Raw genomic sequence first — 14,527 nt, forward strand, 5'->3', positions numbered from 1 at the left:
CGGGTAGGGGACCGTCCAAGGTCACGCAGCAGATCCTTGGTAGCGCCCTTGGCCACTCCGCCCCTCCCCCATTTCCATCCCTGGGTCGGCAGCATCAGCATCTGCCGAGGTTCAGGTGGTGTCTGGCGCTTCCAGGGGAGCGACTCCAGGTCCGTCTGGTGAATGGGAGCAGCCGCTGCGACGGGACAGTGGAGATCTGGTTCAGGCAGTCGTGGCAGCCCATGTGCGGGGCGCTCTGGGAGCTCGATACCTCCCACGCCCTGTGCAGCTGGCTGGACTGCGGCCAGGCTCACCCGCTGGAACTGCCGGTCCTACAGACCCCGGAGCCGCCGCCCGGGGCAGCCGCGGGGAACGCCAGCTGGGCGCCGAACACCACGTGGGTCCTGGCCCCTGCGGTCCAGTGCAGCCGCCCCGAATGGCTGAGCTGCAAGGTGGTGGAGCGCGCCTGCCGCAGCGACGAGTGGCCGGCCCAGGTCAACTGTACAGGTACGAGCGGACCAACCCGCACCTGCCGCCAGCCCCCTTGCCCGTCCCACCTCTCAGAGCTTCGGCCACTGCCCCTCCCTCCTGTCCTCAGTTCTGGCCCCTGGGGCCCAAGCATCGCCCTCTGAACTGAAATCCCACCCACCAGCGACGCAAATACAACTGGTTCCCACACCTGAGGCGCCAGCAGGGCCCCAGGCCCCTAGTACATTAAACACTCCAGCTTCCCAGCATCTCTTAGCTCTTAGGCTCCCCAGGCCCCAGACCTGTTTTTCAGGCCCCGCCCACCGGGTTTCTAGCCCCACCCACTAGTCCTCGGCCCAGAGAGGAGATTCCTCAATATCGCCCACCAGGCTACTAGCCCCTCCCGCGGGCTCCCCAACCCGAGGTCCCCAGCCTTGACAGGCAGTCTTCTCGAGCCCCTCTCACTGGGTCTACAACCCCGGGGAACCACTCCCCTGCCCAGTCCCGACAGACGATCCTCTCACCCCTTCCCTTCCTCTCCCTCTTTCCTCCCATCCCCAAATCCCTTCTCTTCCCATCCCCAGAAAAACGCGATTTGAAATTGGTGGGTGGTGGCAGCCCATGCGAGGGCCGAGTGGAGATGCTGGAGCTCGGCCAGTGGGGTTCGGTGTGTGACGACACGTGGGACCTGGACGATGCTCACGTGGTGTGCCGGCAGCTGGGCTGCGGCTGGGCCGTCCAGGCCCTGCCCGGCTTGCACTTTGCCCCTGGCCAAGGACGCATCCACCGGGACCAAGTGAACTGCAGCGGGATGGAGACTCACCTGTGGCACTGCCCGGGGCTGCCCGGGAATGGGTATTGTGGCCACAAGGAGGACGCCGGAGTGGTGTGTTCAGGTGAGTGGGCGATGCTGACCCAGGGTCATCCAGGACTCACCGTAGGCCTGCTGGGCCTCCGTGAGTGCTGGAGAGACCCACCCTGCCCACGGGAGGTCCCAGCCCAAAGGGAAGGTGAGACCCAAACAAACATAATCCAGGAGAGAGAGTGGCACATGACCTAAGAAAGGCAGCCAGTGGAGTTAAGAGGCAGCAGACAGTGCAGAGCTGGAGGATGAAGCCTGCCCTCCTCCTGGAGTGGGTGACGTTAGAGATGAGGCTCTTCCTGAGCGAGAGTGGGTCACCTGGTTCGTGCAGCAAGGGGAGCTGGAGGCAGAGAGGTCCTGAGGAAGCCGTCAGCGGCTCCCCGATGAGGACGGGAAGTTCTGGTCCAGCCAGGGCTTCTCTTCTTGTGCCTGAGAATGGAGAGGCAAGAGCGATCTCGTCCAAGGTATATTCTGAAACAGTAGGTCTGAGGCAGGGCTTTAAAGTCTGCATTTCTAATAGGGTCCCAGATGATACTGAAGTTGCCGGTCCTTGGACCACGCTTTGAGCAGCAGAGATGTAGACGGCACAGGGTCAGCCATAGCAGATGGGGCAGACGAGAGGGGCGTGCAGAGGCAGAAAGGAGAGCATCTGGAGACCCTTGGCTCTGGGGAGTCTGCAACCGTAGGTCAGGGCTGCTGGGGCTTCCCACCCAAAGGATCCTGACCTGACTCTGACCCCCCCCCACCCCCTGCAGAGCACCAGTCCTGGCGCCTGACCGGGGGCACTGACCCCTGCGAGGGGCAGGTGGAGGTGTACTTCCGAGGGGTCTGGAACACAGTGTGTGACAGTGAGTGGTACGACTCAGAGGCCAACGTGCTCTGCCAGGACTTGGGCTGTGGGACCGTGGCCCGGGTGCCCAAGGGGCTGCCCCACTCCTTGTCGGGCAAGATGTACTACTCATGCGAGGGAAGGGAGTCCACCCTCTCCAAATGCTTCTGGCGGTTCAACAACTCCAACCTCTGCAGACAGTCCCAGGCAGCCAGGGTCCTCTGCTCAGGTACCCCTCCTCCTCCTCCCCACTCCACTCCCCCATCCCCTGGAACTCCATCTGAATCCACAGCCTAAGAACTTGTAGCCCAAGGACTAGAGGTTGGGCTAGATCAGGAATGGCAAATACTGGCATAAGAGGGACTGTGGCCCTCACCGTGCCCAGGGTACATGGTATTGATCAGGGTATTCTTTCCCCAGATCCTTGACACAGCCCTAGAATCATGAATCCAATCTTTATTAAGGCATTATTATATATGAAGCCGTGTTCCCTAGTGGCTGGAGTTGGCTCAGGAAACGAAACCAATTTGCCATCCTAGGGCTGGTGATCACCGTAAAAAAAAATTAGAAGACACTAATAATATTAGTCACAGTGTCTGGAGCTCTAATCAGATGCCAGGCATTCCTGGGGACTTGGTATGTATTTCAGCAAAGCCTTCTACCTGCTCTATGAATTGGGTTTCACCGAGTCTAAGATGGCATTGATCATAAGTCACACTATTATTGGGTTTCCCTGGTAGCTCAGCTGGTAAAGAATCCTGCAATGCAGGAGACCCCGGTTTGATTCCTGAGTCAGGAAGATCCATTGGATAAGGGATAGGCTACCCGCTCCAGTATTCTTGGGCTTCCCTGGTGGCTCAGCTGATAAAGAATTTGCCTGTGATGCGGGAGACCTAGGTTTGATCCCTGGGTTGGGAAGATCCCCTGGAGAAGGGAATGGCTACCCACTCCAGTCTTCTGGCCTGGGGAATTCCATGGACTAGTCCATGGGGTCGCAAAGAGTTGGACGCGACTGAACAACTTTCACTTTCACACTGTTATTCTTTTATACACCATCCAGGACAAAAATGCTGCCAAAATAAACTCTTGATGTGCCATCAATTGAATTGATTGATATTACCACCCCTATTTCCGAGGTGTTAAAATGTGAAGAAGCAAAAGCGTTAGACTTGAACAAAAAGTGTCAGCATCTCTGTGGAGTTCAGACACCAGGCTATGAATTCTGGCTCTGCTAATTACCAGCTGGGAGGCTTCATTCATGAATATGCAGATGTTGATACCAGGCACTTCACAGAGTAGCTAGGAAATCAGACTGTATCCACTATGGAATGTTGTAAGCCCCCTCCCTTACCAGTCAAATGATTATGATAATGATGAGACTGTCAGCTTCCCACTTCCTGAGGCAGGTGTGAAGAGCAAATTCAATACAAGATGGAAATATTTGTGTTCTCTAGCAGATTATACAGAAGGAAAGGCTAATTCTTTCATTAGCCCTTTATTTTAACCAAAGAATCATCCTTGCCTTTAATCCATCAGATCCTCTTTATTGTGGGGTGTGGGACTCAGCCCCGGTGGGAACACGCCCCCAGTTTCAGGTCACTTGTCTGTCCTGTCCACTTTCTAGCACAAAGCCCGGCCACCCAGGTGCTTGGGTGCATGTGCTGAGTGAATGAGCGGTGCTTTCTAACAGGTGCCCGGAGTCTGCTCAATCTATCCACTACTGAAGTCCCTGCAAGTGGTCAGCCGGTCACTGTGGGTGAGTATCCCTGGGGGCAGTTTTTCAGAAGCTTGGGTGCATGCATGCATGGTGTGTGTGTGTGTGTGTGTGTGTGTGTGTGTGTGTGTGTGTGTGTGTGTGTGTGTGTGTGTGTGTGTGTGTGTCTGAGAAAGGGGTCTGATGGTGTGTGTGTGTGTGTGTGTGTCTGAGAAAGGGGTCTGATGGTGTGTGTGTGTGTGTGTGTGTGTGTGTGTGTGTGTCTGAGAAAGGGGTCTGATGGTCTGTCCCCTATCCCTCACCTCCAGACAATGAACTTGACTCCCCAACTGTCCTTGGACTCTCTGGATGTTCTGTGCTCTGCCCACTCACCTGCCTCTGCCCACTCACCTGCCTCTGCATGTCAGCTCCACAGTTCCCTGAATCCTGACCATTCCATGGGCAGGAATCCTCTTCCCACTCTCCGTGAGCTGGTGTAGGGCAGGAGGATAGAGCTGGAGAGAGTCAGAGCTGATCTGACACCAGCCAGAGAGTGGGGACACCGAGGGTAGCAGCCAGTGTGTTTATAATGCTCTGGGCACTGGCCAGGGCTTTACAGTCATTATTTCCCAACCCTTTAATCCTCCCAGCAGCCCCCTGGGGAGGTCTTCCCATGACCCTTACACAGAAACAGCAGCTCAGGCTCAGAGGGTGGGTTGCCAGCCTGCTACTGTTGCCTGGAACCTGCATCTGAGGCTCTGAACTCCGAATCCACACTTGGTCTGTCCTCCAGCTGTGTGTAGCTTAGCCATCTCGGGAATCAACTTCTGGGGTCCAACCCTCAGCTGCTGTGTCCAATCTCTTGCTAGTTGTGTGATGCTGGGCAATTCTTAACCTCTCTGAGCCTCAGATCCTAGACTACAAAATGAGGATGAGAATCACAGTACTTCTCACCTAGCACTGTTGCTGAGTCTCCGGTGAAGAGCACACGTCACAACAGGGCTCAGTACACAGTAAGCATTGCCTGGGCATCAGTTATTCTTGGTTATTGATTCAGTCCAGGCCTGCAGCCCCTTGGCAGCCCCAGGATAAGCACAGGGTTCAGCCCTCATTCATAGGCTTACCCCTCCCTCTGCTCCTGGCTCCCTCTTTCAGATCCTCTCCAGAGGCGGTGGGTAGCATGGGGAGGGGACAGAAGGCCACCAAGTCCTGCCAGAGAACCTGGCGATGGATGAGGGCACAGAGTGGGAATGAAAAGCTTTAGGGTGAACTCCTGTCAGGACCCCTACACATACCCTCTCACACTTTTAATTCCTGAGGTTGGGGTAGGGGACCTCTGGGGTAGGACTGCCCTCAGAGGAGCAAAGCACTTATGAAGACCTCCAAGGATCCAAGGATCACATTCTCCAAGGATCACACTCCAGCCCATGATCCAGCAGCCCCTCCTTCAGCCTCTGACCCTCTTGGCTCATGTTCACAGGTCTCCCCCAGACCCCCAGCCTAGTCTTTCCCTTGCACCTTCTTCCTGCTGCTAAATCCAGTTCCCACCCTGGCCCAAACTGCTCCATTTTCAAGAGGAGGGGAGAAAGTGAGGACGGGGAGAGGGTGATCCTTCTAGGGGGAGCAGACACTGCTGCCAGTCAGGGGGCCTGGGTGAGCTCATCCCCCCAGCCTCCCATGTTACTGTCACTCCCCTTCCTCCAGCCCTGAAGTCTGCATACCCCAGGCCTTCTGCACTGAGCAGGAGCATGGGTGATGAGGGTTAGGGTTTCACTGTGGCCTCCATTCTCTGCTCTGCGTTATTTTCAGCAGGGGTGGGGCCGGGAGGGAGGGGAAGGCAAGCAGTCACATCAGGGCTTCAGGGCCGGAAGGTCTGGAGTTCTGGTCCTCACCCCTGCCCTCAGGGATTGCAGCTCCAGTAGGGGGGATGCATCTGAGCCAAGGGAAGGAGATCTCTCTCTCTCCTGATGATCTGTTCCCTGCCTGCAGAGGCTCAGAGTCACCTTCCCTGGGAATCCAGCCCTGGTCTAACCCACAGAGAATCAGTGTCCCTTGGAGGGATGCACGCCTGTCTGTACCTTCATCACACCAGGCATCTCACTGAATTGGACTGAGTCAGCTTGTGCATTCATCTTCCCATTAGATAGAGACAGAGACCCTCAAGGCCTGTGACACTGCTGTCCTATTTGTCTTCCCAGGTCTAGTGCCTGGCACATTGTGGGTGCTCAGTGATTATTGAGCAGAGACAGATCCATGTGGGCTGGTGGCCAGGAGAAAGTTTCATTCAATGACTCATTCAGTATGCATTTCTCAGGCACCTACTATATACTAGACAGGCTTCCCAGGTGGTGCAGTGATAAACAATCTGCCTGCCAATGTTGGAAAAAGCAGGAGATGCAGGTTTGATCCCTGGGTTAGGAAGATCCTGGGAGCCCCTGGTGGCTCAGACGGTAAAGAGTCTGCCTGCAGTGCAGGAGACTCGGGTTCGATCCCTGGGTTGGGAAGATCCCCTGGAGAAGGAAATGGTAACCCACTCCAGTATTCTTGCCTGGAGAAACCCATGGACGGAGGAGTCTGGCGGGCTACAGTCCAAGGGATCGCAATGAGTTGGCCACAACTGAGTGACTTCACTTGGGAAGATCCCCTGGAGGAGGAGATAGCAACCCACTCCAGTATTCTTGCCTAAAAAATCCCATGGACCAAGGAGCCTGGTGGACTATAGTCCAGGGGGTCATATAGAGTCAGACATGACTGAACACACACTATATACCAGGCACCTAAAAGCAGATGGGAAAATTGGAAAAAAAAAAAAAAGAAGGGAGGAAGAGGAGAGGTCCGAAAGGGAAGTGGGTCAGGTGCAGAGAGGAAGGAGAGGTGAGATAGACAAGAAGTCCATGTCCATTGCTCTTTCTCCCTGATTTGGGGTTCTTTCTTCCAGAATCTTCTGTGATGGTGAAAATGAAGGACTGGGAACCTCGAGAACTAATGCTCCTCATTCCCTGCATCATTCTGGGAGTTCTCCTTCTGGTCTCACTTGTATTCATAGCCATCATCCTCTTGAGAATTAAAGGAAAATACGGTAGGTGCAGAGTCCTGGGAGCCACGGGAAAGACCTAGGGATGAAAACAAGCAGACCATGAGGACCAGTCTTCCCAGGGGGATGTGAGCCGTGGGGGTCGCCAGCAAGACTGAAAGTGATCCAGCAATGGCCACCCAGCCCTGGTCCCAAGAAGCACCTCCTGATGGGAAGGATTTTCCCAGCATGCCCCTCAGAAGTGGTCCACGGGAGGACCGCATTGTGTGTGTGTGTTTAGGGGCATATGGGGGCAGGGAAGGTGGGAAGGGAAGTGTCTCTATCAGAACAGAACCAGGAAGACTGGAAATGCACAAAAAATGACTTGTAGAATCTCTGCCTCTCCTCCCTCAGCCCTTCCCGCTGTGGTAAACCACCAGCACTCACCCACCACCACCCCGGCAGGGATGGAAAACTATCAAGAAGTCCCCATCACCATCACCAAAGAAGGTAGGATGTCGCCTGCCCTGGGAGTGGGGAGGGCAGGGAAGGACAAAAAGGGAATGCTTTCTGGAGGGTCAGTACTGCTTAGGTCAAAGCAGTGCCCCAGCTGGAGAAGAATCCTGGACCAGCCCATGCATGCTCACGGAACTTTGAGCAAGTCCAGCCTCAGTCTGGGCCTCAATGGGCAGAGGACCTTCCAGTGCATCATCCTAGAGCTCTAGGCTTTTGAATTCTGGACCAAAACAGGCCCAAGGCATTTTGAACCTTAGTTCTCAAGGAGAGCTGTGTTCTGCTAATTGGCCAGTAGGTTTGTGACATCATCACCTCTTCTAATAGTCTGCCCAGAATCAGCCTGTCTGTAGAGCCCCATCAAAGTTTTCCTGGAGCATAACTATATTTCATATTTTCCGAATTAAAAAAGGAATCAGTCATCCATCTTTAATGATATACTGATGTATATCTCTTGAAAGTCTTGTGAAGGAGTTCGAGTTTAATCTCATGGTGTTATAAATGTTTTAAATCACCTTTATTTGAAAGAGTTCAATGACACAAAACCAATACAAAACTCAGACAAATATTATAAAGATTCTTTGCACACAGGATCCATATATTTGAGAAGAGAATATGAACACAGAACCTAGCACAAGGGTAAGCCCAGAGCAGCCACTCACTGAATATCATGGTCTAGAGGTTAAGAGCCACACTGCCTCTTCTCTGGACTATGTGAGACTCTCTCTGTGCCTCAGTTTCCCCAGCTATAAAATGGAGACCCTAACGTAGCTGCCTCACAGAGTTATTACGAGCACTAAATGAGATAATATTGGGTTGACCAAAAAGTTCATTAGGGTATTTCTCCATAAGATCTCCTGCACTGGCAGGTGAATTCTTTACCACAGAGCTACCAGGGAAGCCCTCTGTAAGGTCTTATGGAAGAACCCGGATGAACTTTTTGGACATCCCAATATTTGTAAATGTTGGAATAGGGCCTGGCATGTAGTCACTACTATGTGCTTGTTAAATTAAAAAAAAAATGTTATTTAGTTCCCTGTGTTTGAAATGGATGGGGGGAGCTTAGACAACCCAGGCCTGACAGTCTTACACAGAGTGGGCTGCCTGGCATGCTCCCCGCCCCTCCGTCTCCGGTCCCCAAAAGCCGTGCTGTCTGCCGCCTCTCTCTGCTCCTTTCTGTCCCCTGCCTTGCCATGCCCCCACTCTGTTCTCTCCCCAGTTCCCAAGCTGCCCATCCAGGTCCAGGTCCCGTCCCCCGAAGACTCGAATTCCAGCTCGGACTCAGACTATGAGCACTATGACTTCAGAACCCAGCCTCCTGTGGCCCTGACCACCTTCTACAGTGAGTGCCTGGGCCCGACTCCTGAGGGCCCACCTGCCCGCTCCAGGGAGAGGGCCCAGCTGGCTGGGGAACTGCAGTAGGTTCCCCCCCAGTGACTCCTGCATGTCGAGGGTGGCACCTCCCTTGTGACCACTGGACTGACTCTCCGTGGTCCTGCACTGAGGTTTTCCAAGTGTGTTGTGGCCCTGGAGACACCTCCAGGCATTTCCCCTTGGACCACCTTTTCTCTGGTGTTTGTGACCATGCAGGGTCTCAAAGTCAGTCTGTCGATATTTACCTAAATGTGGCTGCATCTCTGTGTGATATGAGGGACTCCGGTTCAGATGGCTTCTTGCTCGCTCACACCCCTCCTGTGTCCCGTTCTGCTCCATCAGTCTCACCTCCTCTCCCACCTCCACGATGAGCCCAGCTCGCACCCCTTAGCTGGCTTCTCCAGCTCTGCTCTCTGCCTGCTGGGGATGTAGCAGGAGGAAAGGCAGTGCTCAGACAGGGCACACGTGATGCAAGGAGGTCGGAGGACAGCAGAGACTCTCACAGCCATCGTGAATCCCTTGGGAGCTCATCAAAACTTCCTGAGCCCCCCGGGACCTACTTTATAAGCTAGGATGAGAGTTTGGTTGTGTGGGACACAGCCTCCAAATGACATCATCTGGAGAAGCTGGAGGGACCCAGGCTCCTTTCTGGCTGCTCTGCAGTCCCTAAGACGTTGCCCTGTCCTCATGGTTCAGGGTGGCTCACTGCCATGTCTGCATTCTAGACCAAGGGAATGGGGGAGGTAAGGCATGCCCCCACCTGTAAGGCAGCATGCCAGGGACACCCACATGGCTCCCATTCACTTTCCACCTGCCAGAACTTTAACCCAGCAGCTACAAGAGAGGCAGGGAGACAAAGCTCTTGTCCTGGGCAGCTGAGTGTCCAGATGAAGGCCAGAGATCTCTTACTACGTGGTGGGCAGGATGGACACTGGGGACAGCAGCCATCTTTGCCTCCCCCCTGACCCCTGGCTGAACCAGGGCCTCTGGAGGGGCCATGTGGATGATTCCAGTATGTCGGGCCATGGAGCAGCCTTGGGGAGCCACAGAGATGAGTGTCCTTAAAATCTGAGGTTCTGAGCCCAGTCTTGTAAGATGCAAGACTGGCAGTCCAAAATGCTATTAATATGACACCGAGACTAAAAGTCAGGAGTAACATGTTCAGAAGAGCTGACTCCCAGATTCCCGACACTCAAGTCCTTAAGATGCTATGAATCTGCATCTCTCTGATTCTGAAATGGAGGTACCACAGCCCAAGATGCAAAGATTCCAGACCCTCAGCTTCCGCTCTGGGAAAGCTCTACTTTCTGGCCAGAAGCAGCCTGTCCCCGGGCTGGTTTAAGATTGAGGTTCAAGGTCTGCCTGGATTAGGATGTGAGCCCGGGATCTGTTGCAAGAGACTAAGACCCTCCACACATCAGGGTGGTTCTCCTGCCCTGTTCAGCCTCCCAAATCCCACAGAACACCAGCCTCTGCTCCAGGCTCCTCTGGACAAGGAAGTGGAGGCTTCCCCACCTCCTTCCTCACCACCACCTCTGCTTGTAGATTCCCAGCGGCACCGCTTCACAGAGGAGGAGGCCCAGCAGAACAGGTTCCAGATGCCCCCCCTGGAGGAAGGTGAGTCAGCCAGCCTGGGGAGAGACGTGGAGGGAGGGAGGTGACTAGGATGCCAGCACTGCCTCCAGACCTATCAGCTCACTCACCTCGAGAAGCATCAGTGCAGTCTCCCTCAACAGGTCCTTCCTGACTTTAACCAATTCCCATTGGCAGTAAGTTCTTTTTCAGGTCTAACTTAAAGCCCTCTTGCTGCACTGCATCTTCTTGATCACCATTCTCTCTTTCAGGCCCAGGACTAGAAGAAGTGCATGCTTCCGAGGTCCCACCTGCCAACCCTGAACACTGCATTGCAAACCCTCCCTCCCTGGACCCTCTTCCACATCCTCCAAGGAGCAAAAGCAGCTCCAGCACATCTTCGGGGGAGGTGTACTGTAATAGCCCCAACAGCAAGCGACCTCTTTGGAACTCTCAAGTGTTTTCATCAGAGAGGAACCCCCTCCTGGAGCAGCCCCCCAACTTGGAGCTAGCTGGCTCCCAGGCAACTATTCCAGGTAAGGTAGGCCCAGGACTGTGTACCTCCTCCAGCCTCCTATCCTATATGGGACCTGACCGGAGGAAGTGTAAAGCTGGAAGCCCTGAGCCAGGCTGAGTTCAGGATTCTAGTCCCCGCTCAGTAGCCACTTGCTGTGTGACTGTGGACAAGTTTCTTGCCCTCTCTGGGCCTTTGTTTTCTCAGTTGTCAAGCTAAAGATTGTACCGAGTCTTGAGGGCCTTCTAGCTCTGGCACTTTGTGGACTAGCCTGGCAGAGGGTGACTGGCTCTGGGGTTTTCCAGCAGGGCCCTCAGCTGATGACAGCTCCAGCACCTCCTCTGGAGAGTGGTACCAGAACTACCAGCTGCCGCCCCAGCCCCTTCCTGCTGAGCAGTTTGGATGTCCAGGTGCCAGTGGTGGGGGTGAGGAGGGATCCTGGGAGGGGACACAGAGAGGGACTGGAGGGTGGATGAATGGGGGAGCTCTGGATACATCAGCTCAAGGGGAAAAGAAGAAAAATAGTGAGTTTTATTTTTTTATACAAAAAAGAATTTGAGGAGGTCGAGAAAATGAATGAAGGTGGGATGGAGAGAGATTCAAAGAGATTACCTTGAGAGGAAGTGAGCTCCCCATTAGTGGAAGCATTCAAGCAGAAACAGCCAGATGGCTCCATGGGAGAGATGGTGGTCACGGAGCGGCTCCCAGCACTTGGGGACCACAGCCCTGCTCTACAAGACAAGACCTTGCCTTCAGGACTGACATTCTATCGAGGGCAGTAATCATGAAAAGATGATAAGATGGTCTCACATAGCATCATGGGGAGAAGGAGGTGGGTCCAGATCCACTCAGCTCTGTCCCTGCTCAGCAGGGGCAAGACTGGGCCTCTCGCTGACCTGAGCCTCCCTGTCACACAGGGTCCCGCGCTCCCCAGCCTGACTCCTCCTCCGATGAAGAATACGACGACATCGGAGCGGCCTAGCCCGGGTTCAGCTCTGTGTGCTCCCATTCGCCAGACTCCTGCTCTGCCAAATCCCTCTGCTCCATGCCCCACCCCCATCCTCCGCGATCATGCCCCCCGGGACTGATAGTCCTCCCCTGGAGACAGGAAAGGAAACTCCACACCTCTTATTGCTCAGCCTCCACCCATCAACAGCCCCCCTCCAGCCCAAACAGCAGCCCCACGGCACAGGCACTACCCCTGAGAGGTGGTGAGCTCTCTGCCTCGGGGGTGAGCAAGCTGCAGAGTCTGGGCCACTTCTTGGCAGGCCATGTGGAGGGGCCGGACTGGATGATTCCTGGGGCCCCTTCCAGTTCTCCTGTGTCTGGGGCTTTGGTTGCCTGAGTGTCTGACAACTCAGGGTTCAGAGGTACTGCTGGGGGCAGGGGAGCCTCACGTGCAGGAGCTGTTGGGCTGGAGTTGCTCTGACAGGTGGGTGCTGGGGCTTGGGGAGGCGGGCAGCAGCTGATACAGGCTAAGCTCAGCTTGGTACTTGCATCAGCAAGGAGTCCAGCCATCCTGAGCACAGCCAACTGACAGCAATCAGGACGGCTGCCCCTCCCCAACCACTGGAACTGGGGCTAGAGGCCAGCCCTGCTTCTAGAGATGCTTGAAGCCCATCAGGGACACAGCCCTGTTCTGCAGTGACCATCCCTGGACAGCGGATCCTTATTCTGAGCCTCCTACAGTTTACAAAGATGGTCCCATCCAGGCCCCACCCCCACCCCGATCCCCAGAGGCCCAGAGTGGGGCCCAGCCCCCGTGGGGGCAGAAGCACAGAGACGTCTTTCAGGAGGGGCCCGGAGGCTGCACTAGGCCCTGGGTCCCCACCTGTCTGCTTGGATTGATGGGAGCATCCCCATGAACGTTTTCATCAGTGTTCCTCCTGGAGCTGTAGACACGTCCAGGCAGCCTCCAGGGAGAGGCTTGAGGGCTCAGAGCTAGCTTCTGGTGTCCTTTTCTGAGTATCCCAAGATTAAACTCATTGCTGAATGAGACTGGGGCATGCAGTGACAAGTCCTTGAACCCACAGAACTCAGGCTTCGTGTGTATGTGTGTACGTGTGTGTGTGTTGTGGGTGTCGGGTGGGGGCAGTTCTGTCCATTGAGGTGGAAATGTCAGGGCAAATTGGAAATGTACTGTGGCCCGGCACGGTGAAAAGTGCTAGGGGTACAGCAGGCAGAGAGCCTGCTCTCCTGGAGGAGATGGACAGACGCCTGTGAGTTCAATACCACCTGCCTCCCTGATCTGCCAACCAGCCCTGGATCAGTGGGGCCAAGGGGACATTTTGATCTGGCTTCTAAGAGTTTCTGAGGCAGGGGAGGACGAGTAGATTTTATCTCAGACCTGCCTGGAAAAGGCATGGATCCCAGGCTGCTCAGAGGCTGAGGTGTTACCCCAGCTGCACCGGTCAATGCCCAGCTCTGCCTTCGGGGAGACGGCTGGGGGGCAGATTTTCTCTGAGCGCTCCCAGAGCCGGGGGACGGAGCAGAGGGCCACTCAGGCTCCTGCACCGAGGGGCTGGGCAGGCCTGTTTTCTGTTCACCTGTCTCAGAGGTGCAGAGAAAGCTGGCATTCTCCAGGGCAACCGTCACAGGATGTGGTTGCCGCTGCGAAGGGGCCCCCTCTTCAGGCCCTCCGAGCCCTTCTGGGGCGTTGGGGGATTCCTAGGGGAGGAGCCAGTGCTGGGGTGGGCAGGGTCAGACTCCCAGGTCGGTTTGTAGAAAGTTTTTTTTTGGCAGACAGCCAAGGTTCAAATCCTGACTCCACACTGTCCTGACTGTGCGGCCTCTGGCAAGTCACTCAACATCTCTGAGCCTTTGCTATGAAGTTCATCTGCAAAGTGTCCACAGCAGCAGAAGGCGCCACATAGGTGGTGGCAAGGATTAGAAGCTTGGCAATAGATGTTCCCTACTGACAATGGATGAATCTAATGGGTAGATTCACCAGTAGAGGAGAGAGATCTCTGTGAAAGAAGGAGGAGGGGACGAGAAGACCCCTCTCGTGGTCTTCATGGGGTCGTAGCGTGTTGGTGCTGGAGGAGGTTTGTTCTCACTCTCATTTCACAGGTGGGGATGTTGAACCCTGCCAGGGGAAAGGACTTGTCTACGGACACTCAGAGAGTTAGTGGCCGACTCACACTTTGGCCCCGACCCCTCCCCAGCTTCGTCCCTTGGGGCCCACCTCTGCGTTCTCCCTCTTTTCTCTCCGGAGCCACCTCCCCATCCTCGGGCCCCTCCTTCACACACACACACACACACACACACACACACACACACACACACACACATACACACACACACACCAGTCTCAGAGAAATTGGGAAACTCTGAGGCATGTCTCTCTTGCTCTCTCCCAGCCTTTAGGCAGCCTGGGACCCCCAGGGTCGCACGTGGCAGGGACTTTCTGAGGGCTGATGTCGTGACCCACAAGCTCTCCTGCTCCTGGGCTGGGTGAGGGGAGCTCCTCCCAGGGAAGACCCTTCCCCCATCTCTATGCCTCCAGGGCACTCAGACCACTCCTTACAGAGTCAGACCTTGAGCTGGAACTGAAGAGGCTGGGATGAATGACATCCCGCACTGACCAGGAGTGGAAGCCTGGCAGGGGAGTCACCATCATAATCAGGTGTGCTTACCCTCTACTCCATGGAATTCTCCAGGCAAGGATGATGGAGTGGGTTGCCATTCTCTTCTCCAGTGGATCTTCTTGA

General features: G+C 55.1%; 1 protein-coding gene across 1 annotated transcript in view; it reads left to right on the top strand.

The window, feature by feature from the left end:
- CD6 (CD6 molecule) overlaps positions 1 to 12,524 on the top strand; it is a 44,095-nt gene extending 31,571 nt beyond the window's left edge. The window contains exons 3-13 of the mRNA XM_065936514.1: positions 136 to 486; positions 1,032 to 1,343; positions 2,065 to 2,367; positions 3,829 to 3,894; positions 6,770 to 6,910; positions 7,259 to 7,354; positions 8,577 to 8,699; positions 10,277 to 10,348; positions 10,582 to 10,839; positions 11,123 to 11,227; positions 11,735 to 12,524. Coding sequence (XP_065792586.1) covers positions 136 to 486; positions 1,032 to 1,343; positions 2,065 to 2,367; positions 3,829 to 3,894; positions 6,770 to 6,910; positions 7,259 to 7,354; positions 8,577 to 8,699; positions 10,277 to 10,348; positions 10,582 to 10,839; positions 11,123 to 11,227; positions 11,735 to 11,799 — 1,892 coding nt within the window. The 3' untranslated portion in view covers positions 11,800 to 12,524. The remainder of the gene's footprint in view (positions 1 to 135; positions 487 to 1,031; positions 1,344 to 2,064; positions 2,368 to 3,828; positions 3,895 to 6,769; positions 6,911 to 7,258; positions 7,355 to 8,576; positions 8,700 to 10,276; positions 10,349 to 10,581; positions 10,840 to 11,122; positions 11,228 to 11,734) is intronic.
- The last annotated feature ends 2,003 nt before the right edge of the window (positions 12,525 to 14,527 follow it).

The sequence above is a fragment of the Muntiacus reevesi genome, chromosome 5, assembly GCF_963930625.1.
Source record: "Muntiacus reevesi chromosome 5, mMunRee1.1, whole genome shotgun sequence".
In the NCBI taxonomy this organism is placed as follows: domain Eukaryota; kingdom Metazoa; phylum Chordata; class Mammalia; order Artiodactyla; family Cervidae; genus Muntiacus; species Muntiacus reevesi.